The sequence below is a fragment of the Simochromis diagramma genome, unplaced genomic scaffold (assembly GCF_900408965.1).
Source record: "Simochromis diagramma unplaced genomic scaffold, fSimDia1.1 OVJJ01000107.1, whole genome shotgun sequence".
Taxonomy (NCBI): domain Eukaryota; kingdom Metazoa; phylum Chordata; class Actinopteri; order Cichliformes; family Cichlidae; genus Simochromis; species Simochromis diagramma.
In genome coordinates, this window is record NW_024387209.1 from 5,735,105 (window position 1) to 5,762,146 (window position 27,042).

Below are 27,042 nucleotides of genomic sequence, written 5' to 3' on the forward strand. Positions count from 1 at the left end.
CAGAGGCACAAGGCTCCTCACACTCAGCTGGACGCTCAGCATATGTTTGGTTCTCCTTCGTGGTGAAAAGGCAAACACGCAACCTTTAGCGCCGCGGGGGTAGAGGGGGCATCCTACCAGTCTGTCAACACATTTTGTTCGGCACCAGTGGAGATGTGAAGGCCTCGGGCAGAGCTGCATCCGAGGCCTGCATTCTCTAATCTGCTGTTTGGCTTAATGATACGATCCCTACATGTTTCCTGAAGTATATTTCAGATTTGCACTATTTGTGTTTAAATGTGAATAAAAGAGAAAGTTGGTCGTAAACTTTAACTGATTTAAATTCTTAGCATAAAGTATGTTTTTATGTAAAGAATAAATTGTTTTTTTGCTTCTTTGTCTGTACTCGTACAGGTTTTGAACAGCACAGCTAAAAATATGTCTATGAATTGAAGAAAGACAGATTGTATTTTAAAGGCGTTTAATTTTTACCACTGCTGTGTTTAGTAGTTTACTCACACTGGCATCAATCTCATAGTAATTTGGGGCTTTTAAGGATTTCATTGAACTGTTTAAAACAAGAACTGGGAGTACAAGCTTGATATTATTTAGGATTTCTTCTAATCAACACAAGGTCAAAAATAAACACGCAGTTCAAATACATCCACCCAACTGTGTCCGAGTTTCAACAATCTAGCTGTTGGTTCCCGGTGAAGTTGAAGAAATTCCTTCTTTATTATTCCCACCAATTTGTGCAGTGTACCAGTACCACTGGCAGCAAAACAGCCCCAGAGCATGATGTTACCACCACCATGCTTGACAGCTGGTATGTTGTTCTTAGGTTTGAAAGCCTCATCTTTACTCCTCCAAACCTACATCTTGTCGTTGTGGTGAAATGGCTCAATATTTGCTTTGTCTGACCATAAAACTTTTTGGCTTGTCCATGTGGGCTGCTGCAGATTTCAGTTGGGCTTGAAGGTGTTGATTTTGGAGCAGGGGCTTCTTTCTTGGTTAGCACCCTCTCAGTTCATGGTGATATAAAACTCACTTCCAAGAGTTTTCATTCAACAGGTTTTCATGGCAGGCTTGAGCCTTGGTGGTTTCTGGGTTATTCTTTAACATCCTAACCGATTTCCTGTCATCTGAGGGTAGCAGTTTGGGTCTTTTTACAGGACTCGGCAAAGTGGTGACAAATCTGAATAGTTTGTACTCATGTAAAAATGTTTGAACTGATGAGCCTGGAATCTGCGTTTGTTTAGAAATGACTTCAAGAGACTTTCACAGGTGGTGTAAATCTACATTTGTCCTTCTTAGATCTTCACTGAGTTCTTTAGACTTTCACTTTGTTCTCAGCACTGGTCAATAAGTGCTGTCAAAACGCTTCTGCACCACTTATTAAAATATTTAAATGAGTTGTTCAATGTGCACCTAAATCTTGTTTTTTAAAGCCATTAAAATGTGTGCTGTACAATCATTCCACCCTGGTAATCGAACAGTTCAAATAAATAAATAAAAGCCTAAAGTTTTCCACAACATTCATGTCAATTATGAGTGGATATAAACTTCTGATCACAACTAACCGAGCAAAACTAAAACTAAAAGTTTTGAAAATGCTGCAGTTTTTTAGATTTGTGGGCATGAAACTCTTTTTGCCAAAATATTACCGCTGGGCTCACATACCATTTGTGATTTCATGCTCACTCGGTGGCAAATAGACATGTACTAGCTAGCTATCATTTAACGTTCTACTCTTGGTAAGATATCAACTGTTAACTAAAGCTTGAGGCTGGTAAAAGTTTCAGAAATGCTAAACATTGAAAAGTCAGCGACACCAAACTGAACTTAAAGCAACAGAACATGTTAGAAACCAAGGAGCTACGACTAAATCTACAGGTTAGGGTCACTGATGGCTCTATGAGATGACTCCCAAAGCTCTCACTCAACTTCTCCTCCTTCCAGGCCAAAAAAATTCAAAAATAAAATCTATAATCTATAGTCTCACTTTTTGCCATTGCTATCAGTCCTCTCGTATTCTTTCTACAAGCTACCAGCCAATTTCTTCCTACTCACATGAATACAAAGAGTACATGAACGGTCAGTGTTGAATGTGTTAACAGGTGTATTTTCGGAACCTTTGTCTGAATAATGTAACTTTGTAAAATACAGAAGATTTATCAGGTCGGGTCAGAGTTAAGTTGCACATGATTATGTGAGTGTAGGTTCTCAGTCATTGTGGTCATGGTAGTCTTAAGAGTTGGTGACTGGACATCTTTGGGTGTTTTGAAGATCTTTTACTTTAGAGCTAAAGAAACCTCTTGGAAAAAACTTAAAGCAATCCTGTCGCCCTCTTTTCAAGCTCTTAAGACTACTAAATGTGTACTTCAAATAGCCTTTCAGCGGCTCCTAGTGTAGACAGCCATCAACAGATTCAATTCACAGAAAACTTAAACATGTTGGTAATCTTAGTCAAGTTCTGCAGCTACTGCAAGCTTTTTGTAGGTTTTGTTTCAGCAAATATACAACCAGAAAGAAAGAAATACTATATTTAGTTATATACATCACACCTGTGTTTTTGCATTTGACAATTTAATATGAGCTATTTAGACGCCTACGAGGGTTAGATATCCTGTTTTCCATAAGCAGAAAAGGTCAGTCCAAATAACATATTTTTTCATTCCCTCCTATCCGTTTAGTCATCTCGTGAATGCTCACGTTGATGTTTCAACACCCCAGAAGTCAATGGGTGCTTCTGAAAAAGATTTCAAGACCTGTCATCACGTTTGCTGCTGTCAGGCGTTTAAATAGCGGTTACAGAGCTGCTCTATAAAACCTCATGTTCACGCAAATTTCCATCAAGCCATCGCTATTGTAAATCTTTGCTGCAGGAGAGGAAGACGGCGGGGAAAGGGCAAGACTGACTCAGCTGTCTTTTCATGTTTACACAAAATAAAAGAGATGAGTAACAAATAAGCAAACAAAGCATGCTGTTTGGATAACTGAAAACACATTGCAGCGCGGGTGAAACAAACAGCTCTGCTGGCGTAAAAAAACCCCAACAATAACGGAGCCGTGAGCTCACCGTCGTAGTACACGATGGCCCCCACCAACTTGTCCTTCTTCAGCATGGGGAAGAGCTCCAAGGCCTTCGTCTTGCTGAGGACGTAGCTGCTCTTCAGGCACTGGATCCCCGCCACCAAGTCGTACATCTTGATCCCTGCCCAGTAGTAAGGCAACTGCCACCATCTGTGAGGCAAACACAGCGATTTAAGTTCTGTCTACTTAAATATTTGGATACAAAATCTTATTTTTTGGTCAATTTTACGTCACCACAAAGATGCAAAAAATCTATTTTTCCTTCAGACAGGTATTAAACAAATTATCAGCTGGTTAAACAAGGCAGGTTTTGTCCTTACCCCAGTCATCATCAAAACGTGGCTACATTTACTCAAAACTTAGGTTTGCTCAACAAATAGCCACAAATAACAAAAAGAGTAATAGATGTTGAACCGACAGGCATTTATACACCCCTACTGTAGTCTCACAGAGCAGCTGCTACCCAGGGAAGATGACACAGACCCACTGAAGATGAATCCCCCTCATAAACGCCCATATTTAACCAAAAAACCTTGTTCTAAATCTTACTTGTAAACAGGAAGCATGATGGGTAACGGCGCAGACAGGTGAGGTGCAATCTCCAGCAGGTTGGCTCGCTCATGGAGGGCTTCTTTCACCATCATGTACTGTTATAAAAAAAAATATATATATATATTTTTTCCTACTGATGTGCTCTGTTAGTGAGACTGAAATGACAATAAAAGTCTGTCTATCTAATCCAAAAAGATGATGGTGAGAGAGGAGCATCTCAATAAGCCGAAGGTGCAGCACAGAGTAACCTGCTCGTAGTCCAGCTTCATGATGGCCTTCTGCAGATAGCGGACTCCACCGTGGATGAGCTTGGTGCTTCGGCTGCTCGTTCCAGAAGAGAAGTCGCTTCTCTCAACGAGAGCAGTCTTAAGGTCTGGGGAAAATGACACAGCGCCTTAATGATAACGGTATTAAGAAGAGCCTTGTTTCCTTCTTACACTAAAACTTAAACTTATATAAAACCTACACCTTACAGACGATTAGCTTATATGTCACCCGAAAACTTCAAGGGAAAAAACAAATAAACAGACGGCTCTTCGCTCTGATGAATCCGGTTATTATCAATACAAGTGAAAAATGTTGTTCTGACCTATTAACTTCAAAGTCTGATCTGTGATAAATGAGCCTTCATCAGCTCGCAGTGAATCTATAAACCTGTAGGAGTGACGGCTTTTAAATAAGTAAGGGCCACGTCATAAACGTCTGCCACACAGTAATGACTAAACATAAACATGGATTTAATTGCAGCCAACTTTTACAAGCCCAGTACTCTGTACATAATAAGACCTGAAATGAACTTAAAAGTACCTGGTACCAGGTACTACCACCTATAGGAAAACCCTAAAGTAAAGTAAATTAAATGCTCGTGGATTTAGATGTTGAAAGCAGTGCTTCTATGGATGTGTGTGTAAATCGGTGAATAGGACATAAGCGATATGAGAACCAGTCCATTTTGCACAGTTGCAGAATCTAGAAGAACCTCTTAAAACTGAAGCATAGAGTACAGGACCATCATAAACCTTTAACCATGATTCAGTGAGAACACTTCCAAAGCCTAGTGAAAGCTGAAAGCAGAGACACCCTGCTGATGGCGGGCTTACTGCGTGTGACAGCGTCTAAGGCACATCCTGCCCCCGTGGCCCCTCCTCCGACAACCAGAACGTCGAACTCCTCTGTGTTTGTCAGCGCTGCGAGCTGCGCCTGCCGAGAGGGGAGCTCATCGATGAAGGGAACCTTCAGCTCTGCTTCTGCTGCCACTTGGGCCAACCGAGCCTGGATGTGACAGACACGCACATGGATCAGCACGAACACAAAGAGCACGAGGCTTTAAAGAGACACGGGCTCTTCGTAATGAATGCGAATCACTAGCTTTTCTATGTTAGACGTTAAATTAAAAGAAAACGTAGCAACACTTTCCTTGAGGTGTGTTTGAAACATTATAAGCACACTGCGAGGACATGATGCTCGCACCATAATCACCTCAGAGTGGCATGGGACATAATGCATAATGACTTGCAATCATTTCAATACATTATGCATTTGGATTGACTGTGTAATGAGATTACTGTAAGACATGTTTACAGTATAATAAGCAATGTGGCGGATGGAATATAATGTATGTATGGGAAAACAGTTATGACTTGATGGATGATCATTGCTCTTAATTGGCTAAAAGGAGTTTCTACAACATGCTGAACCTGAAAACCTGCAGATTCTGGTGAACAAACCGGCTGTTTATTATTTTAATGTTGCACAACCCAAGTGACTATACCACATATAGAAAAGTAATTATGTAATTGCAGCACAAATAAGGCTATTTTATGTGAGTATATCCAATATTATACTGCTCCTTTGAGTACTTTATAGTTAGTAAATAAGCAGTTGATAGAACGGGGATAAAAACCTACTGCTCGCCTTTTCTTGAGCAAAATTGTAGCAACACTGCATCTGTACCTGAAAGCTTTTTGTCATAGCCAGTTACGTTCTTCAACAATGAAACTGCATGGTAAATGTCACGAAAATATGTGGCAACTTCTGCCACGTAACAACAATTATGACTCAATCAGTCGGGTAAACACCGCAGGGCTTGAACGTGCAACATTTTTTGTTTACTAAATACCTGCACAGGTCGCCTGGTGGGATGCAACCCGTCTCCAAACAGTGACAGTCCAACTTGGACTGCAATCGCTCTTAGATTGGCAAAGATTTACAAATAACTGCTGTCTAATTTATAAATGCAGAGAGATTGCTGATGCGGTGCCATCAGTCTGAGTCGCAAAACTCTCTTACAATATCATCACTTTCCAATATTGTACTCGACTTAACTGGCTGCCAGCTGGTTACATTTCCTATATAAAAGTAAGGTTGCCGAGCACCTATGGCTTTTTGCGGTTAAACTGCAGTCCTGCAGCAACTACGTCACTATTTGTGCAGGAACATCTGTTTCAAATCTATGAGGTTCTGACTGAACTCTGAATGAAAGTAGTTATTATGAATTTCTGTCCATGCAGAAAGCAAAAGATTTACGTTGTTTCACTGATTCCCTACACTTGGTTGTTGCATTATCGAAAACAGATTCTATGCATTTGCCACTTTAACCCCATTCAGTCAAAACCTGATAGCAGACCGACTCCACCTTATTGTTGTTTTATCGCCATCTTCATGCACCGGTCGATTCCACTGTGGTCTCTGTCTCTGAAGCACCCAGTACAAAGGCCACGAGATCGCAAGTCGTGCTCTGGCCTAAGCAGTTTAACATGGTTGCGTATTTCCCCAGTCGAGTGCTTATGTCACTTTTCCCCAACTTTAAAAACGTTGATGTTCTCAATCAAAAACCTGCAGAACGTGGCGTTTCACGCAGATGTGAGCCATCTTACTTTCCACCTCACTTGTTTCCAACTTCCTGCTGCTAGCCTGGGCTGCTCTCGGAAGGTCCTGCAGCCCAGGCTAGCAGCAGGTGGGTGACTGCAGGCTTAGACACAGTTAACTGAGGCACATTAACAATTTTTACTACATCACCCTGACGCTTCACTTACGAGAAAAGTCTCTTATTACTTCTCCCATCATCCTTTTAATCACTGAAGTTAATTATTTTATGTTGTTGGCTAGCTGTTAATAAATAAGTAATAAGTAGGTAAATAGCGACAAGCTGGTGGTGTGGTGCTGGTAACAAAATGTTGCTCATCACCTACAGATATCTTCTTGCAGGGGCTCAGGTTGGTAAAGACTGAAAGAAGTTATTAGGGGACTGTAAAAATGGTCGAATTACCAAAGTGACTACAGATGGCATTTTTAACAAATCAAAGAACGAGCTCTCCGGCTCAAATCTGAAAATTGTTCTTATGAAGCTACTTTTGGCAGAAAGTGGAATCACAACGTGCTTATGATGTCCCACGACAAGTGAAGTGTTGCTAATACAAAAAAAAAAAAAAAAAACAGAACACATTCCTGGTGCGATTAGTTGCAAATCAAAGAGTGTGGAGGGTTACCACCTGCTGCAGCATGCTGCTCAGCTTTACAAAAATAAAAAATTAATACAATTAATTCACACTGCAGGCTTTTAACATTGCTTTTGCCCACTGTCTGATTAGCAAAATAATGAATTTAAAGAAGAAATAATCACATCTACAATAAAAAAAGAAAACAGCTTATCTCTGACACAAGGATGCAGGATTTCTCTTCTAATGAAATATTTATTAATTTTCTTTTTTTTGTTTAGCAGTTCGAGCTAAATGATTGCATCAAGCTGCTTTGAAGCCACCGCGGCATTTGACTTGCAAATACCAGCAGGCGTTTTTGTAATTTAAGCCTGCAGCCGCAAACAAGACCATGATATAATCATTGTCTATTTCTGATGATGCACATAGACAAACACCACCGCAGAATTAAGCGACGGTGTGTGCTCCCAACCCCCCACCTTCCCCAATGTAATCAAGTTAAGTCAAAGAGTGGCGCAGCCAGGCCCACGCTAATAGCCAATCGGCCGCTGTCTTGAAAACTTCTCCAAGCCATGTGCCCTTGCTAAAGGAGACAAGACGGACATTCATCTCATCAGCACTGCAATTACTGGGATTAGAGGCATGCATGATTACAAACTATTGTGAAAAATAATTATATTTCATCAGGGTCGACTTCTTGCTTACCAATCCACGCTTGGTTGAGAGGACGGCGACGGGCAAGAGAAGACATTATCGCACCGGGACACAAAGCAGAGTTCACATTAGGTTGTGCAGTCAAAAAAGCCTGGTATGTAGTTGTGTGGCATGCCTATAATAAGCCTAAAACACGTCATAAAGTCAGTGGGAACAGCTGTTTAGGTTTTTTTTGAAGAAGACAAGCTTGAGACTGGAGGCTTGAATGTAAAGACATCATCTATTCTTATCTTTCCGGCTGTTCTCAAAGATCCTAAATCATCATTTACTGTATGAAGAGTTTTGATGTCGCCTGTGGATAAACACAAGATTCGCAAAGCATCAAATGGATGAAAAAAATAAATAAAAACAACAATAATGCACTTTTTTTTTTATTGCTCAAAGTTAAATGAAGGAATTGATACCCTGACACGTCTGTTTTTGGCTACATTGGACAACATTAGTAGAGATACAGGCATGAAGTATGGGCTCATTATTAGGACACAGAGACCTACAGTTCCACCAAATGTACAATCCAGGGACCAGGGCTTCTCAAAGTTTTCATGAATGAGCACAAATGAGGGCAACAGAGGATTAAAAAACTTCACTGTTTGTAATCTCTCTGCTTAGAGGATGATGCTTGTATTTCTGAGTGACGGCTGGAGCCTACTTGTCCAAGAAAATGCTTCCTTACTGTTGTTCAGAACTACAGTTCCTCTAATGGCCACTTGAGGCTGGCTACAAAAGTGGGTCAATCCTCACATACTTCACTGAAGAGGTATGGCTAGTATTACATGTTAGATTTTAACCCTTTGTGGATCGTTTCATCCTTCCTTTTGGCTAATGGACGCTTTTTTGTAAGGTTGCTGCTGTGCTTTGGATCATTATCCTATTACATGACATAATTTGGCCAACATTTAGCTGTTGGACAGATGTCTCACATTTGACTGTAGAATACTTTGGTATACAGAGGAGTTCATGGTCGGTCAGCTTAATGACTGCAAGATACTCTGAGGCTGCAAAACAAGCCCAAATCATGACCCCTCCACCACTGTGCTGGTATGAGGTCTTTTTGTTGATATGGCACATTTATGAAGTCCTGTGATTTGTTGAGATGTAACTTTACAAGCCTAAGCTGCACAGCCAAGTTCTTTTTTTTTTAGAGATAAGAGGCTTTTCCTGTTCAACTCTCCAAACAGGCCACACTTGTTCAGTCTTTTTTCTCATTTTACTGTCACGAACATTTCTTCGTTTTTTTGCACTTTCTCCAAGTATTGCATGATCTGACCTTGGGCTTAATTTGCTGCGAGGTCTGTTAGTAGGAATATTGTGGCATTGAGTTAACACACAGCAGAATTTATGCACCTTCAGAGGTGCTCACATTTGCAGATGAGAAAATAAAGTGAATTTGCTTAGCAGCACCTGGCTGTTGCTTAACTTCTTGATTTCTATGGAACCAGTGGCAGTGAACTTTCTTTCTTCTTCAACACTACATGTATGATTCACGACTGTGATAAAAACTGTGAATGAATTAAATGTACAGCGGAGGATTCTTGCCAATTACCAGGGACCGCCACTGGCCTGCAGGCCACACTTTGAGAACCGTGGCTTTGGCCTAACTTTCAGTCTTTATGCTAAGTTTGTTGGTTGTTAAAAGTAGCTTCATATTCAGAGAAGTGACATGACAGTGGTATCAATTTTCTTATTTAACTCTTGGAAAGAGCATAATAATGAGAGGGGGGGTCAATATTCCCATTATAGCACAAAATAAAAAATGCTAGTGACAGGCACTTGACCTTTATGTTGAAAGGCCAAATGCTAAAATGGCCACACCTCCATGGCGAGTGGGTAGGCAGTGAACCAGTGGAGGAAGCAGAGTGTGAGGGTGATTACTTCCATTTTACAGCCTAACAACACTGTAAAACCTGATGCTGCTGTGGCCGATTATACTATTTGTAATCACCGTTTCTGTGCAGCTCAAGGTCCAATCACGACCTCCTGCACAGCAGCAAGTGAAGCATCAAATACAAAGACTGAAAACACACCCAATAGACCTCAAACACATTCCAACATCTAGACAGGACATGCCCTGAATGGCACTCCCTTCCTAAAAAACAGACGTCTGCCTCTTCTTTTTCTTTTGTTAAGGAGAAGGAGCTCTCACAAACTATAAACTATTCCATGCAAAGTGAAAGAACATCTGCGTGGATGTCCTAGCCATGCACAAAACAAAACTGAAAGCAAACATTTGTTGGAGCGAGTTTTCTTCTTACCTGTGTCTTTCTGTACTCGATCAGCTGTGACAGGCCAAACGCCGTGGCAACCGCCCCACCGCCTACAAGGGCCGTCCGTTTCAGAGCCCTCCTGAACGCCATCGGCCCTGCAGTGAAGGTACAGGGCAGGACAGAGACAGAGAGAGAGTAGAGACACCTGGGTTAGCAGGCTTTTGGCATGCCAGGCATGCCAGTCTGTGAGGTAGTATGCAGATAAAGGGAAGGTGGGAGGGTCCAAAAGCTGCAAGTCAGGATGAAAGAGACAAGTTTATTCACCATGTGACATTTAAAGTATCGGAAAAAACAACTGGCAAAATTATCAATAAGGAAAATACTGTTAGCTAAACCTCCTGAATGGAAAAATCATTATGTGTATCCAGCAGAGCAGGATTAAATGGTAAATGTATAGTGCTTTACTTGGTCCCTAAGGTCATTCACACACTGGTGATGGCAAGCTACATTGTAGCCACAGCCACCCTGGGGCGCACTGACAGAGGCGAGGCTGCCAGACACTGGCGCCACCGGGCCCTCTGACCACCAGTAGGCAACAGGTGAAGTGTCTTGCCCAAGGACACAACGACCAAGACTGTCGGAGCCGGGGCTCGAACTGGCAACCTTAGCCATTTCCTGTTTTATTTTGATAGTCTTGTGTACCTCGTATTGAGTTTTACCTTCCCTATTTTACCTGATGTAAGTTGTGTTCCCTGGTGTTTCCCATCTCCCTAATTACCTGTTGCAGATTTATTTTCGGAGTCTCTCTCTGTTTTTTGTCGCGTCCTCCCCCACATGGAAGTGTGTTTTCACTGTCCAGCACTCTCTGACTTTTCCTCCAAGTAAGTTCCCTGTTCAGCATATTTTTGGCCTTTTGTTTTTAATGGACTGCTAGCAATAAAGCTGTGATTTTATCAAGTCCTGTCTCCTGAGTCTTGCATTGGGATCAACTTCTTGCTTTCCACACTGCTGAACCGTGGCAATAGCAGCTAAAACCTGTTTTACTTCAAACAAAGCTAAAGATTATAAGGTGAGATGTGACATGTAGGGTAAACATGTTCAATTCGATGTGGATCCTAATGCAACGGCTTATTTCTACAACAATATCAGCATTTTTCCTGACCACTCAAAAATGTTTTGGCATCCCACTAAAGGAAAACCACCAAATTTATTTATTACGTTTAAATAACGAAGAAAAAAACCCACATATTTTTGGAATTTCTAGCTCAGATGAGAGAAGGCAAAAAAATTTCAGAAGAAAAAGATCAGAAGACTTACATTAAATGGCCTTGGGGCAGGCCTCTTCATTAGCCTTACATCATAGCGGTTGCCTGGTGAGCTAAATATGTGATCACTGTTACTTCTAACAAGTATGGATTTTAGTTACTCATATTTATAATATATTTATATGTATATGTGGAACAAAAAGGCTCACTCTCAACCAAGAAAACCCCTGAATGTGAATCCAAATTCCATGTCTACTGGAACATATCAGTAAATCGTTTAGATGTCCACAAACCTTTGGCCACTAAGTGTAATTCTACCTGTGTAAAAAGGGACTATAGAAGGAACAGTTTCATCATTAATCTACCCATCGATTACTGCCTTACATTACACGATCATCGGGTGTATAAAAGGGTAGCAAATAGTAAGTGCTGATGTTTAACAAAGAAAAAAGCAGCAAATCTCAGCAAAGAAGAAGCAGAACTTTTTAGCATCAAATGCATAACATGCCAAAAAACATAATTTCTTCAGCTCTCTGACAAAGGAAGTATAAAGTCTAACCAGGTTACATGCAGTAAATAACTATAATTAAAACTCATCTGGTCAGGTTTTACAGGTTACATCAGAGAAAATAATACTTGAAGAAAATGCAACTAAAATTGATCCCCAATGAATATGATGATGTTGACTCTTTAATATTCTGATAATGAGTCTGTGCCGTAACGAGCACGACGTGACACACATTGCTCTGCACGCCGGCCCACGAGCTTCAATTCCCATCAGGTGAGCCCCAGTAAAGTATTTGCATTCCTACTGTAACGTACGCCGAAAAACAAGTTTCCAGGGAGCGCAGTGCACCGCAGCAGATTCTAATGCATTTTAATAAAGCAGATGGCCCAAAGGTCAACAAGCAGTTTGCTGTAATTAATGACCTATTACATGTAGCATACCACTGTGGCAGCCAGACATTAGCCACACAAACGCTGTCTTTTATTATTTTTACTGCCAACTTTTGACCAAATTCTAAACTTTTCCTCTCAAAACAACAACTACAAATTAATAACAGTATCAACTTTTTTCACACCTATAAGTCAGGCTGAAGTTTGCCTTCTTCTGAATTTTGTTTGGGTGAATTAAAACATGTTCAAAAGACATCAAACAAACAGTCATTTTGCTTGAAGTGTCCAGTCCCAGTCTGCATTTTATCTTCTAGTTATTACACCACGATGTACCAAATACGCATGGACTCTACAGGGCTTCAAGCAGTCTTTGAAAAAAGATTTTAGTCGAAGTAAAGCTTCTGAACCTTCACGTCAAAATGAGCCAGCTGATGCGGTGTGGTATCTAAACAGCGCCTCCCTTTGAAAGTTTCCAAGCAAGCCTGGATGGAAAGAAGCCAAGGGACAGACCCAGAGAGAGTACATCAGTAAATGCCATCTTACTTGTTGACTGGGTTTAACTATTAATGGCGATCGTGGCTCAAGAGTTGGGAGTTCGCCTTGTAATCGGAAGGTTGCCGGTTCGAGCTCCGGCTTGGTCTCGGTCGTTGTGTCCTTGAGCAAGACACTTCACCTGTTGCCTACTGGTGGTGGTCAGAGGGCCCGGTGGTGCCAGTGTCTGTCAGCCTCGCCTCTGTCAGTGCGCCCCAGGGTGGCTGTGGCTACAATGTAGCTTACCATCACCAGTGTGTGAATGTGTGTGTGGATGACTGGATGTGTAAAGCGCTTTGGGGTCCTTAGGGACTAGTAAAGCGCTATACAAATACAGGCCATTTATTAGCAATTACCCAACAGCCAGCTATCAATTAACAAAGCACAATTTCGCTATGTTAACTTTAACTAGGCTAAATTACACAATCTGTGTGAAAACCTGCATTAAGACTAGGTGAGTCTGACAAATTTAGCTCAGTGTGCAATTTATTGCCTCCAAAAGTCCAGCAGGGGGCGACTTTCCTACTTTCAAAAACAAATCTGACAGCCCTGATAGGTCTTCCTTGACCTATGGCCTCAGTAAGCGCTATTCTAATATGTTTATGGTCCCAATCACAAGTTTAAATCATTACTTAAAAGAACATGATGCTAATTTTGAAGATTAAGGTCCCATTTGTGGTCCACATCACTGGTCCCCATAATGTGGACGCCAACAAAGTGACGATGAAAATAATTAGCCTGACGTTTCACAATGAGACCAGTCGCTTCATCGTTCCACTTTTTTTCTTTTTCCAAAAAGAAAAAAATCTTTTCCAAAAGTGTACGAATGTCATGCTATGTTTGTGCTGGCTACGTGTTCAAAGATTAAACACTAGTTTGTTTCTCATAGACAGGAATAAATTATACCAATTAACTAAAAACCCTCAAAGACATGGTATTGCACCAGCTGTGTGGGGCAATCTGGCATTTTAAAACATGAGCACTAGCCCAGACTTTCACAATCGGTGCCTCCTTTAGTGCTGTGATGTCAAACTCAAAAAATCTATTACATAGCTATTTACTTTGGTGTAGCATGAATGGCCATGTGGGAGGTGTTTATCAGTTAAGATAAAGCTAAAACCTTTGAAATATAGTTAAAAGGCCAAAATGTACACCCTCATTCGTGCTTTTTGAAGTTGACCGGTTGGAGTCCAGGCCGATTCTGGCCCCCGGACCTCAGGTTTGACACCCCTGATTTTGTGAGTGAAGCAACTAGGACTCTTAAACTCTATGTTATTAACATGGCACATCATATTCATGCCACTACTGGTGTCTTCGTGTCACTGGGGAAAGTCACCAGCTTTCACTTAGAGCAGCCTGCAGGCTCATTATGAATCCGGAAGAGGAGGAGGGGGTGATTTTTATGAAGAAACACGTGAAATTTGTGGCTTTTTCTTTTAATTCAAAATGTCCTACTTGGGAGTGTTTGCTTTTAACAGCAGGTGGTGGTATACCGATGCAGGTACGCCGGGCCACACAAGAGGAAGTCGGTTTGATCTTTAACTGTTGTCCTGCCGTGGATCAAAATGTAAGCGATCAGTGTCGGCGTGGTCTCTGAGGGGGGAAATTACTATCGACCTTCGCCTTTACGTTGTAAAAAAGAAGAAGAAGAAGAAAAAAGGCTACATACACTTCAAAGGGTGTGTGAAATATTTAGCCGTTCACGCGGGCTTAAATAGCCTAAAAAGACACATAAATATGGCCCGTGTTTAGCTCCACGAACACGATAAAACTGGAGGGTAGTCTCTCAGCCCTATAGCGACTAGCGAAGAAAAATTCGCAGATGTTCTGCTTTTTTTCCTTTATTGGGGTCGGGAAAGAAAAGAAAAACACGGGTTAGCCGATCATTTAGAGCAGCTTTAAAATGTCAGAAAATCACCGGGTGACACAACAAACATTCCCACTTACAGGACTTGGTGCTTCGTGGCTGGATAAAAGTCGCTCGGGGCGATGCAGGGCGGCGACTGGGGGCATCGGTAGCTATCCAAACCGTAGCTTGAGTGAGCGCTTGACAGCTACAACCAGGAAGCCCGGCGGGCACGTCGAGCGACGTCGGGGAGAGCCAATCGGAGGGCGGAGCTCGGCTGAGAGCGTCCAATTGGGTTCGAGCGGAGGCGGTGCCACGTAAATTGATGTAAGGCAAAGGCAGGATTGCGCAACTCCGCTCTTTTCTTCATCCTCCTTGGGGATAATAATAACGAGCCAGCTGTCGTTTCCTCTGTTATTTAGGACAGAAGGCGTGCACATATAAGTAAACCAAGCACCCTGCAGATTAAAGCATGTGTAGTAGTATTCTTGTGTGTTTAAAAACTACATAAAAAGTGTACTTTTATATACTTTTACACACGTTTACCACTGGATAAGTCCAATCTGAATCCCCCACTGCAGCCGCACATCTATTAAAACTACATTAAACTTAATTATAAACATAATTTCCAAATTCACTGAGCCGCTTTCTAACCACACACACATACTCACACACTCACTCACTCACACCACCCCTCTGTGGCCAGTGCGTGCGTAATGGGGCTTGGAGCGCGTAAGCACGTAAACAAAAGCACATTGTCGGTGCCACTGGCAGCCAGTCTGCAAAGCCAAAGAGTGGCTGAAGTGAACAGTCATTTCCATCGCTCCGTCCATACAGCCAGAGAGCTTCAGAAGATCCACGAGCAGCAACACAGTAGGGATGGGATTACTCACCAGCGTCCTCCCGCACTGGATCCACATCTAAGGTAGTGGAAATGTTATTCTTTTGAGTTTAAATGGGGGGACTGGGCTCGCTAACAAATTATCTGTTGTTTCTGTTTCGTGCCAGGAGAAGTTTGGGGCACAATAGGAGGTTGTGGAAAATCAATTGTAAGGTGAGTTTGCTTGTTTCACCTTTTAAAAAAAAATATTATAATTAAATATATCAACAAAAAAGCATTGACGGTGAATTCCAGCGACATTGCCTCACCAGAGCATCACTTTATCGCACTTTTAAACACGTCTCATCATCTGCGTGTGTTGTTGCAGTGATCATGCCGTGCGTCCAGACCCAGTGCGGCTCGTCGCCTCAAGGAGCCAGCCCAGCCTCCCAGAGCTCCGGCGGAGAGCGCAGCTGCGACTTCCTCACTCCGGAGTTTGTCAAGTTCAGCATGGATCTTACTAACAGTGAAGTGTCGGCTGGAGCCTCGGGCCCCACCTTCGGCCCCCTGGCGGACTCTTACGGCTCTGGTTACGACGTAAAGCCCCCGTGTCTGTTTCAGATGCAGGTCCAGGGGGACCTGCCATGCGTCAAGGTGGAGGATGCGCACGGGTGCCCGCGCTATCAGCCGAATCAGCACCCCCCTCACCAGTCAGACGAGCTCCTTTCTTCCCCGAGCCCCGTTTATTACTACCGCTCCCCCTCCCCGCACTCCTCCCTCACGCCCAACTTCCAGCTTCCGTCGGGACACATTTGGGAGGACTCCGGCTCCCTGTACAGCTTTCGACAGGACTATTTGGCGGCGCACAGGAAAAACGCGCTGTCCAGGTTTTCCCTGCTGTCCCTAAAACACGCGCAACACGACGGCCAGAGTTTGTCCACGTGCCAGGTAAAGTTTGACGGAGCTCTGGCGCACCAGCAGCTGGAAACACCCACCGTTTTGGGCTCCACCGGCCTGGGCAAACAGAGCGGTGTTGGATTTGCTCACCCACTCCATCTCGCGCACGGCCACCACTTTATGGAATACCAGACTTCTTCTGCGCCCGGCCGGGGACCGCTGAGCTCAGAGGGGGTGTGCGCGGTATGCGGGGATAACGCAGCCTGCCAGCACTACGGAGTGCGCACCTGCGAGGGCTGCAAGGGGTTCTTCAAGGTTTGTTTTCAGTGAAGGCTTAATACAAATCTGCAGTTTTAAAGGAAACTCTGAAAATCTGAAAGTTGTTTTTTATGGATATTTACTCCCCCCTTTTTTTTTTTTAGCACAAAACTCTTCCAACATTTCTGTGAAAAATATGATGAAAAAATAACTACACACCCACGGGAATTATATCCCATAATGCAACTCTAATTCCAAGTAATTGGCTATAATATAAAGCTTCCCCCGGGGAGCTCTGACCGGCCTTCTAAATTGGACAATAGACTCCAGAGGCACGTTTTGTTCTCTTGGTCTCTCGACACGCGCGTTAAACGTCGCGAATGTCCTGTATGAAAATGGCCACCAACGTGCCGTGAATCAAAACCTTCTCCTTCGTCTCTCACTGGGAGATTCCCCGGGGCCAGTCTCCAAATTATGAATGACCACGACCCTCTATTTACCCAGACCTGCCTGTCCGACTGCTCAGTGCCTCAGATGGCCCACAGGAGCAAGAGTGCTGCTGTTAATTTTGAAGGAACAATTTAACCCCTTTGTTAGGTTACTTTTACCTTTCTTATCTTTCTAAAATGGCTCAAAAGTATTTTTTTTTTTTAACAATGAGCCCTCTGAGATGTATTGTCATGACAGTATGTTTATAAAAAAAAAGTCCGCTATTACTATTGTTATGTCTCTTCTCGTTGTTTCTTTCATAGGGACCGTTTTTTTGTTCCTTTTTCTCATATTAGATCTTTTAAAAGATCCATATGGCTCCATATTTCAGACTAATCCACCAGCACACGTTTCTAGAGACCAAAATTGTGCTTTAATTTGAAAAATTTTACAAGAAAATTTCCAAAAATCTCTTATTAGAAAAAGAAAAGGTACTGTGTAAAGTTTTAGTGAACAGCAGCAAGTGGTAGATGTGTTTAGAGCACTGAAAGTTGTTTCAAGTTTTTAAGAAACACACCAACAAGTCAGATTTTTATTAACCAAAGAGTCCTTTAACCATCAGGTGTGTTTGCTGGATCAGGAAGAAGACTGATGTAAATTCAACCACACCTCAGCCCGAGAGCCATGAACCTATTAAAGTGCAGGATTGTATTTTTCAAAATGTATATAGAGTAATATGCAGATTCTTCTTCTCTCTGTGCAGCGCACAGTGCAAAAAAATGCCAAGTATGTGTGCTTGGCTGCCAAAAGCTGCCCTGTGGACAAACGCAGAAGGAACCGATGCCAATATTGCCGTTTCCAGAAGTGCCTCACAGTGGGAATGGTCAAAGAAGGTAAACTGATAGAGCCAAAAAGCTTCTTAAACCATTATTCTTGGTGCTGTTTAGGAGGTCAGAGCTGAAAAGTGTCGCCCTCTTCATCTTTTCCTCTGCAGTGGTGAGGACAGACAGCCTGAAAGGTCGAAGGGGTCGCTTGCCGTCCAAACCCAGAGCTCTTCCAGATGCCTCCTCACCTGGCAGCGCCCTCCTGAGCGCCCTCATCAGGGCTCATGTGGAGTCCAATCCTCCACCTTCTCGCCTGGACTACTCCAAAGTAAGTAGAACTGACACTGTTGATAAAAGACTAAGACATAGTAGAGTTATAATCATTGGTATCCTCCTTCATTCCAATCTGATCCGACCGGTGACCTTTAAATGCAGTTTAAAGAGAATCCAGGAAGTCCCCCAGGAGACGATGCTCAGCATGTCCGCCAGTTTTATGACCTCCTGACCAGATCGATAGAGGTTATTCGGGGTTGGGCGCAGAAGATCCCGGGTTTCACCTCTCTACCTAAACATGACCAAGACCTTCTCTTCTACTCTGCCTTCCTGGAACTTTTTGTTTTACGGTTGTCGTACAGGTAAATAACCTTTTACACATTTTATATAGAATTTATTTGCCTATTTACTTATTTATTTATTCACCTCTGCCCTCCAGCTTCACACGTTAACCACAGGCTGTTGTAACATTTCAGATCCAACCCAGAAGAAGGGAAACTGATCTTCTGTGACGGGTCAGTGTGGCACCGGCTCCAGTGTCTGCGGGGCTTTGGCGAATGGATTGACAGCATTGTTGAATTTTCTGCCAATCTGCAGAGGATGAACTTGGACGTCTCCACCTTCTCCTGTATATGCACCCTCGCCCTGGTCACCGGTGAGACGTCCAAGAACATTTTCCGCTTCATGCGATTTACAAAGCTTAAAGACATAACCGATAAATGCTACATTCAAGTGACCCTGGATTATCTATTTTGATAATATTCAACATGGGAATGTTACCATTTACAATATTTTTTGTCATTAACACAGCTCCAGTTTAAAAAAAGAAAAATCAAAATAAAGATAAAAGAACAATATTGTATAATCAGTCACATTATTAAATCATGCCAGGATGTGAAGCTTTAATTTACTGAGGATAAACTTTCCTGAATGTGAACTACATGTTTAAGGGATGACAAGTAAGCTGGACTGATTGTTATTGATTTAGTTTCTCTGTCTTATCTCATGACTATTTTCCAGTCAATGGTACCTGCAATACTGATTGACCAATTTTCTTGTAGCTCAACTAAGTAATTTCTAAATAATAAAGAAAGATTAGATTTCAGTAAGAAAAAAAGACATCCTCTTGATGAGTCAGTGGTAACATCTGAACATGTGAAGTGACAGATAACTGGATACGACATTAGCAGAAATGTTTTAAATTATAATCAGCTGAAACACTTAAAACTAATAGAAAAAAATAGCTAAAACAATTCCTGTTATCTAAAATCACAATTTTGCATTTTATCTTGCCAAGTTGAGGATTTAGGGTACTTACCCTGAATGTAATCCTAATCAAAAGCATTTTTTCTTCTGATCAAGTAAAAATGCGTAGACATAATATGTGAAACTTGGCAAAAGGTGTGCAATTTTACATAATTTGTGACATCATATAGAACAATAAGTGCAATAATTAGTGTAACTGGTTTAAATAGTTATCTAAAAGTTCCAAGTAATTAGCCCAGAGTAAAGGGTAATGGCTGGAAATAGTGAAAAAAAACAACAAACAACAACAAAACAATAGTTTGTTTGACAACTTGTTGATAAAAGTTATGGATGAATTGTTAGTCATTTAATTATGGTTGAAATAGTTAGCAAATTATAATAACTAACTTTCTAGTTAAAATAGATAAATATCTTTAAAATGATTTAAAAGTAATGGATACGTTTCTATTAGCTAAATATGACTGTGAAAAAGTAAAGACAACAGCTAAAGTTAGCTAAAAGCAAAGACGTAATATTACATAGAATCTTTTAAAATAACAAAAATGGTAAAAACAAAAACTTTTGGGGAATAATTAGTTTAAGGTAATTTAATAGTGTAATTTGTTTTTTTAAAAAGTGGTTGAAATAAAGAAAACAGAATTGATAAAAGTAAATTGTTTAAATAGATTTGTTAGCAACAACTAGAGGCTCAAAAAATGTTTAATTAAATTTATTGGATAAATGTTTGCTATAATTAGCTAAACTTATAAGCTAATTAACATTACAGACAGTAATGATTGGAAAAGCACTGACACTTCTACCTAAACAAAAATCTCTTTAGTCTACAATTTATATGATAATGGTTGAAATGTGGTTCATATAATTAATATAAAAAAAGTTAATATGGGATAAATAGTTTTTAAAATGTTATTAAAATTAATAGTTAGCATAATTAGCTAAACATGACTACTAAAAGGTTAGCTAAAAGTAATTGGGTAGAAAAACTAGTTAAAGCTAATTTGAAATAGTAAAAGAAAACTAGTTGAAATAGCTAAAAGTTTGAGACAAATGAGTTTGTTAGCTAAGTTGAGGCCCGATAAGTGGGCTTTAAAATTGAATAAATTATTAATATAATTAGTCAAACCTATTTGCTAACCAACAGTAACAGATAGCATGGCAAAATCTTAGCTAAACATAATGACTGGAAAAGGATTGAAAATTATACCCAAGCAAAACAATCTTAAATATGCGATTTATAAGATGAATTGAATGGTTGAAATTTGGTTGATAAAACTGAATTTTTAAAAGTTCACATTCTTTGTTATTTTAGAACAAAAGCCTTGAGATGAATGTAGCTACCAAAAGTCTGATTTACAAGTAGTAATTTTACTTAATGAAATTATTGTAGCACCAGTTAAAAGGTAATAAAAGAATTCAATATTTCCTGGTTAACTTTGTAAAGTTAGTTAATTTTTTATTTAATTCTCTACAGAGCGGCATGGACTGAAGGAGCCAAAGAAAGTTGAGGAGCTACAGAGCAGCGTGGTCAGGTGCTTGAAGGATGGCGGGACAAGCGCGGATGGAAGCTCGAGCTGTTGGTCCAATCATTTGTCCAGACTTTTGGAAAAGCTGCCGGAACTTCGCACTCTGTGCATCCAGGGCCTGCAGAGGATTTTCTACCTGAAGCTGGAGGATCTGGTGCCGCCACCAGCCATCATAGATAAGTTATTCCTCGACACGTTGCCATTTTAGAGACAAGAAAGGACACACACGGGGACGTTTTTCTGTGGTTTTCTCGCCGAGGACACTGTAAGACCCCTTTTGCTTTGTTCCCGATAATAATTGCTGACTATTTGGATGTTGTGCGCAAAAAAATAAGAAACAAAAACATTTTTAAAAAGTTATACCGAACCAGAAGATCACATTGGAATGAGAACAAGTGAAATGAGAAGCGGAAGCAGTTTAATCCAAGAATTGTGACCACTTAATTTCTAAATATAACGTCACTGAAGCATGCTGATGACTTTGAAAAAAAGGATTAATTTCATTGCAAGACTGAAATAAGCTTTTCCTACCATTATTACTCTGTACAGCGTGATTTAATGAGCCCGTCAGGCCAAAATTATGGACTGCAAGTGAGTCAGACGACTTTATTTTACGCTTTCTCCTGCTTCTCATTGTGTACAAAGGCATTTTGATACGAGACAAGGCGTCCCATCATGTTTATTAGTGATTAATAATATTCATTAACCTCTGTTGTCTTCTCAGAGTAAGATGTCATTGTCCACACTTTCATAAATAAAAGACTAAATGAAGTTACACTGGCTGGACTGCTGGGCCTTCTATCATTTATTTGAAACTATGGTTGGACATTTGATTTTTAATCGCAGGAAATGCAGAGTCCCTTTAAAAATGTTATACTGAATTTAATAACAATTCTAATTACAATATATAACATTTAATTCAACTTTCTAACACCTACTGTTGTAAAAACGCATTCTTAAAGAGATTCAATTATTTTATTTTGCTGTTAAATTTTAATTATGTTTTCAAACTTATATGTAAGTTTGCATTTTTTAAATGTACTTGTTGCATAGACCAAATTTATGTCACATTGTTTTTATGCAAAGGTCATTCTTTCTGTACGTGTTGGCTCTTATTAATGCAAATTTTTTAATTTGAGAAAAGATACCTAAACCTGTATTTTAAGGAATTCCATCAGTCAACTATATAATTTTTCCTTGCTTATTATTTTTTATGCATGCAAAAATGCCATAAAGTACTCGCCCATATGAACACATTATGGGTAGCTGGTTGCATTTGTGTGAAATGCTGCAACAATTTATTGAAAATTTGCACGATTCATGCAAGAAACAGTAAATATGGATGCTAACGCCTGCCAGTAAGATGAAAAGAAGTAAAAGTAATATGAGCAGCGTTTCTCCTCTTTAGTTAATTTGCCAGTTTTTTCTGATAAGTAATGAGAAAAGCAAACTTTGGAGATCCATTAAAAAAATAAGCTATAAGAAACCGTATGTGTGCCTGTATATGAATGTAAAGGTCACACTGGCACTGTTTTTTCAAAGTTGGCAGAGTTTACACAGAATTTTCCAAGGCATGACTGTGTGTGTGTGTGTGTGTGTGTGTGTGTGTGTGTGTGTGTGTGTGCGTGTGTGTGTGTTTTCTGGCCGTCGGCTGCCTGACATTTCTGCAGCCCTTTGGTTAGATGTGGCATTAAAGAAGTCAGTTTCTGCTGCCGTTAGCAAAGATAAAGGCCCAGGATTCAGCATCTACACCAAGAAAGGCCAAACAGAGCAAATAAATGGAGGCGCTGGTGCTGAATATATCCTACGACCTCATGTTGCTCCTGTCCATATGATTAAAATCTCTTCTAAAACATCACATTTTAAAAGACTTCAGTGAAAAGCCAAATCCTTTAAACAGCAGCCTAAACATTTTTAGTCATACATATGTAAATATTTCAAGTTATTCCAGCTGATTTGTACTCTGCAGCTAGTGACATGTGTTCTCTTCTATCTGGCTGAAAACATTGATTTCATGACTTGAAAAAAAGGTCTTATAGGATGATGTTCCCAAGGAGGTTTTAATAGGCCTGCAGGTCGATATCTGGGGCCGTTCGGGTGCCCCGGCGTGGCGAGCTGAGATAGAGATAAATCGATAACGGTATCTGAGAAACATCCAATTTATTCTGATGATGATGGTGACTGACAGGTGCAGAAAGCGAGTGCAATACAATAACTGATATTTAACAGCCAAACAGTGCTAGTTCCTATAGCACCTTTATAAATATGGACATTGAATTAAGGTCACAGACAGGAATGTTTTACAAAAATTAGCCTATAGGAAATCTATTGATCCACAAAGTCATGCTAGAGCATCATCGCATACACAGTATATGTCAGTGCCAAGTCCCTGCAGTACTGTAATACACTGCATAACCAAAAGTATTTAGACACCCCCATCTGGAGCTTTAAGGAAACTTGTGCAGCTGTTACCACTGGATCCCAGCCTCGAAGAAGATGTTGGCTTGAGTTTGAAATCATTTGCTGTTCATATTGCTAATAACCAAAGAGCAAAACTACAGAGCACAAGAAAAAGGAATTAAAAGTTATTTCATGCACGGTCTACACAAAGATCAAGCAGCAGACAGTGTACCCAGGCTGTAGCTCATTGCAAAAAAGCACTTTTAATGTCCCATAACTGATATCAGGTGTAAGAACAACATGTAAAAGCACCTTTCATGTTGCATTTATGGATATTTAGCTCATAAAGGCCTCAAAGACTCCAAAATTCACTGTGTGTCAGTTAAATTAAATACGAAATATGGAGTACAAAAATAGGAACAAATGTTGAAGTAACCGGTACCCAATGATTTACTAATATAACATCTCCTAGTTGGTTCTTCTTTAATTCATCACTATCACTACAATAGTCCTGGAGTGATTAAGAGAAACAATGTGAACAATGGATCAACTACTTCACATTTTTATGTGATGTGTTAGCTTTGATGTACCCTCACTTTTAGCTAATGTTGTAGTCCTGTGTTGTATGGTGCGCTGACATGAGCAGCTAAAGGAGAGGATGCTCCAGGAAATTCATTGATAATTCACAGATGCAGCTTGCAGATTCTGTCCGCCAGGATTCTCTTCCCCCTTAATTTCCCCAACTGTCCTAACAATCGCTTCTCAAACCTGTCAGTCTGCAGCTTCTCAAAAGGCACCAGCAACTGCACCAGCTCTCTGTCACTGGAAATAGGTTTTGTTAGTTTAGGGAAGATGGGTTCAAGCAAACTCCCATGCAGAAGGCTGGGCAGGAATTTTGAATGAAATGTACAAACTGAATTCCCCCAAAAAGTTGGTACGCTGTGTGATGCAGTGATTCAAAAAACGTATAAACTCATATTTTATTTGCAGTAGAACAAAGAAAACATATTAAATGTTTAAACTAAGACAGTTTAATATTTTAATGAAAGGTTTAACTCGTACATTTGATTAAGTAAAACAGTAAAAGGTTGGAAAAGTAAGTGCTACCTAAAAAGAACGAACATCTTGCAGACAATCAGGTTCATTGGCAGCAGGTCAGCAACGTGATTGGGTATTAAAAAAAACAACAAAAAAAACAGCATCTTAAATAAATCACCAAAAAAAACACAAATTCTGGAACAATTTCAGAATAATGTCCTGTATGTATAGACTTTTGAATATCTCATCATCTACAGTCCATAATATCATCAAAAGATTCAGAAAATCTGGAGGAATCTCTGTGCGCAAAGCACAAGGCTGAAAATCAGTACTGGATTGGGATCTTCAGGCCCTCATACAGCATTGCATCAAAAACAGTCACATTTCTGTTGTGGACATCAGTGAAAGGGCTCAAAAACACAAAAATAAAACTCATAAAAACTTGTATTATGCAAAGAAGATGTGTTACAGACTCTTGTCAAAAGAAGAGGGGTTGCTGCACAGTGCAAAACATCTGGTTTGTATCATTCTACAAGTAATCATTTGTTTTATTTTACTCCTTTCCATTTCCACTTCCCGTTTCCTCCTGCCTTCTGTATGTCCCTGTCTGTCACTTACTTTTTGCCAACATTACCCTGGGAATACACTGGATTTCATGTCACGTTCCCATCACTGTTTTGTTCCATCCTTTGCACAGCTTCAAATCCCACTGGGAGCATTTCAGAAACAGAGCCTTTAGTCTGTGTGGGGTCTTTTATTTTGAAAATTCCCTCGATTCCCTATGTACTGCTTGTATCTGACTTCCTGCCCTCTTTACCTGCCTCCTAAAAAATAGACCTGGCACCATGGGGACGCTTATAAAATACACAAGGAAGCATTGTGTTGAGTTGGCGCGATCAGCTTCAGTGGCACGTCAGAGCCATCGAAGGTTAGTTTTCCCTCATTGTGGTTTTTACTTCCTGCCTTTGTTAATTTCCCCCCGATTTTGTGATTGTCTGGCCCCACTGCCCCCCACCTGTAACTCCTCTGTGGTCATTTCCTGTGCTTCTCTGACTGTTGTTCCTAGCCTTCTTTGTGCTCCTTTTAGATTTTTGTATTATTGCTTCATATTTTCAACCCGCCAGTTTTTGTGCACTGCTTTTTGTTGTTTGTAAGTTCTATTAAATATTTCTTTTCTTAGTTTAACTTCATCTTGATTCATTCATCCAAAGCCCAATCCTCTATGACGCCAAGTTGTAGCTGTTCCATCCCAAACTGGAAAACCCACGTCTTTATGGAACTCACTGTGTCCTCCATCAAGAAGAGCCATTTCACTTGGACAAAAAATACTGCAAAGAAATAATTAAAAGCCATGGCATTCATGCCCATGATGAGTAGATGTAAATGTTTGACCATAACTATACTTCCTGTGTATGGATCTATCAATGGGCTGCTTCAAAATCTTTTACCTTAGTATATGGAAACTCCTTTCCCTATCAGCAGGACACAGTCAGCTCCATAAAGCAGTGGTTTTCCCAGGTTTGGTTGGAACAGTTAATCTGGCTTGCATGGATTTTTCACCCATCATCAATGAAAAAGAGCCACAACTATAAAAGTTAACTTTGGGTATGCTTTATAAATGTTAGGAAAACAGGGGAGAACACCAACAGGAATCCTCATAAGCTAAGGATTTTATATAAGACAAAGTATGGAGATTCAGAAGGTCAGAGAGTTCAGGCAGCAGTGAGAACAGACCTCTGATTGGCTCTCACTGCCAAACAACTGAACTTCCATCAGAAATAGGCTGCTTTTGGGGCTCCTGAAGCCCCTCGGGCTGGCCGTGGTTGCTCAGGAGCATCAACTATTTTATCTCAAGTGCACAACTCGTGGGGTTTTTCTGAAGCTCTGACTTTGATCTCTGCATCCATCCAGCTTCAATACAGCTTAACCCTTATCGCTAGCAGCCCAGAGCCCGCCAGCATCAGGACCACCGCAGACAGATTTATAGGCAGGGGCCCCCCCTGTTACTTTAAACATGTAATCCATTGCAGATTATTACAGATTACTGGACAGATGCATCAATAGCTGTCGTAATTATAAATGAATACTTTCCATTTGAAGTCGCTACAGCTCCTACAGCATGCATGAACCACTTTTAGAGGTCCCCAGACAAAAACAACAAGCTGGATTGTTTCAGTCTTTTATCAAACATTTTCAATAATCAATAGTCATTTTTCTTTTAAGAATGGATAATCCAGAAATCAATACATATTCGTTAAATGTAAAAATAAGTCACCACACTGATGATTGCACAGTTTGACTGGACTCTAATTTCAGCATTTATCATTTATAGCATGAAGCATGTTGTAGACGTGCAGCTTCACCTTCTGGCTGCTTCTGCAGATAAACACAAAGCTGAGTTGGTGTTTTCAGGCCGGAGTTACTGTAACATACTGTAACTATATCTGGAAAGGATGAGGATTAAACTCAACTTCTCTAAAGCATACATTTTATTTGTTCTCTCTTGCCGTTTGGCTCTTACAGTGCTTGGAGCGCAGTTTAAAATAAAGTTTGGTTTCATTATGGACTGTATGTCTTAATGGATGCTCAGTAATCAGAAGAAGTAGATTCTGTCAATCTGAACAAACATTTCATCACTAATCCAACTGACTACATGAGTCTCAGCTGACTGCAGGTTTCAAGATCAGGTTTCCCTGATCTTAAAAAACGTGCTATTAAAGAAAGACTGAAACTAGCACCAGCTCAATTTGATGATTGCTAATATGCAAAATGTCATGACCACTGATCAATGGCTAC

At 40.6% G+C, this 27,042-nt stretch overlaps 2 protein-coding genes across 3 annotated transcripts in view; one reads left to right on the forward strand and one right to left on the reverse strand.

Annotated features, from left to right (window-relative positions):
- The window catches only part of gpd2 (glycerol-3-phosphate dehydrogenase 2 (mitochondrial)), a 33,553-nt gene extending 18,814 nt beyond the window's left edge, over window positions 1-14,739 (reverse strand). Inside the window, exons 1-7 of one of the 2 annotated variants that reach the window (XM_040051428.1) lie at window positions 14,620-14,739; window positions 10,028-10,134; window positions 7,767-7,775; window positions 4,725-4,896; window positions 3,873-3,997; window positions 3,622-3,719; window positions 3,059-3,222 (exon numbers count right to left, since the gene is read on the reverse strand). In XM_040051428.1, coding sequence (XP_039907362.1) covers window positions 3,059-3,222; window positions 3,622-3,719; window positions 3,873-3,997; window positions 4,725-4,896; window positions 7,767-7,775; window positions 10,028-10,129 — 670 coding nt within the window. In that variant the 5' untranslated portion in view covers window positions 10,130-10,134; window positions 14,620-14,739. The remainder of the gene's footprint in view (window positions 1-3,058; window positions 3,223-3,621; window positions 3,720-3,872; window positions 3,998-4,724; window positions 4,897-7,766; window positions 7,776-10,027; window positions 10,135-14,619) is intronic. The other variant, XM_040051429.1, reaches the window with a different exon arrangement.
- Window positions 14,740-14,836: 97 nt separating this feature from the next.
- LOC120746135 (nuclear receptor subfamily 4 group A member 2-like) lies at window positions 14,837-25,431 on the forward strand. The gene is made up of 8 exons (XM_040051430.1): window positions 14,837-15,443; window positions 15,527-15,572; window positions 15,727-16,550; window positions 17,686-17,815; window positions 17,917-18,074; window positions 18,182-18,381; window positions 18,496-18,674; window positions 20,757-25,431. Exons 3-8 carry the CDS (start codon window positions 15,732-15,734, stop codon window positions 21,014-21,016), a joined length of 1,746 nt encoding a protein of 581 aa, XP_039907364.1. The 5' UTR covers window positions 14,837-15,443; window positions 15,527-15,572; window positions 15,727-15,731; the 3' UTR covers window positions 21,017-25,431.
- Window positions 25,432-27,042: the final 1,611 nt, after the last annotated feature.

What these genes read in the sequence shown, in the direction of transcription:
- LOC120746135 (XM_040051430.1), top strand. Translation starts at nt 15,732, where the DNA reads ATGCCGTGCGTCCAGACCCAGTGCGGCTCGTCGCCTCAAGGAGCCAGC. An exon ending in AGTGGGAATGGTCAAAGAAG is followed by an intron (nt 17,816 to 17,916) that starts GTAAACTGATAG and finishes TTTCCTCTGCAG; the next exon opens with TGGTGAGGACAGACAGCCTG. An exon ending in CTCGCCTGGACTACTCCAAA is followed by an intron (nt 18,075 to 18,181) that starts GTAAGTAGAACT and finishes CTTTAAATGCAG; the next exon opens with TTTAAAGAGAATCCAGGAAG.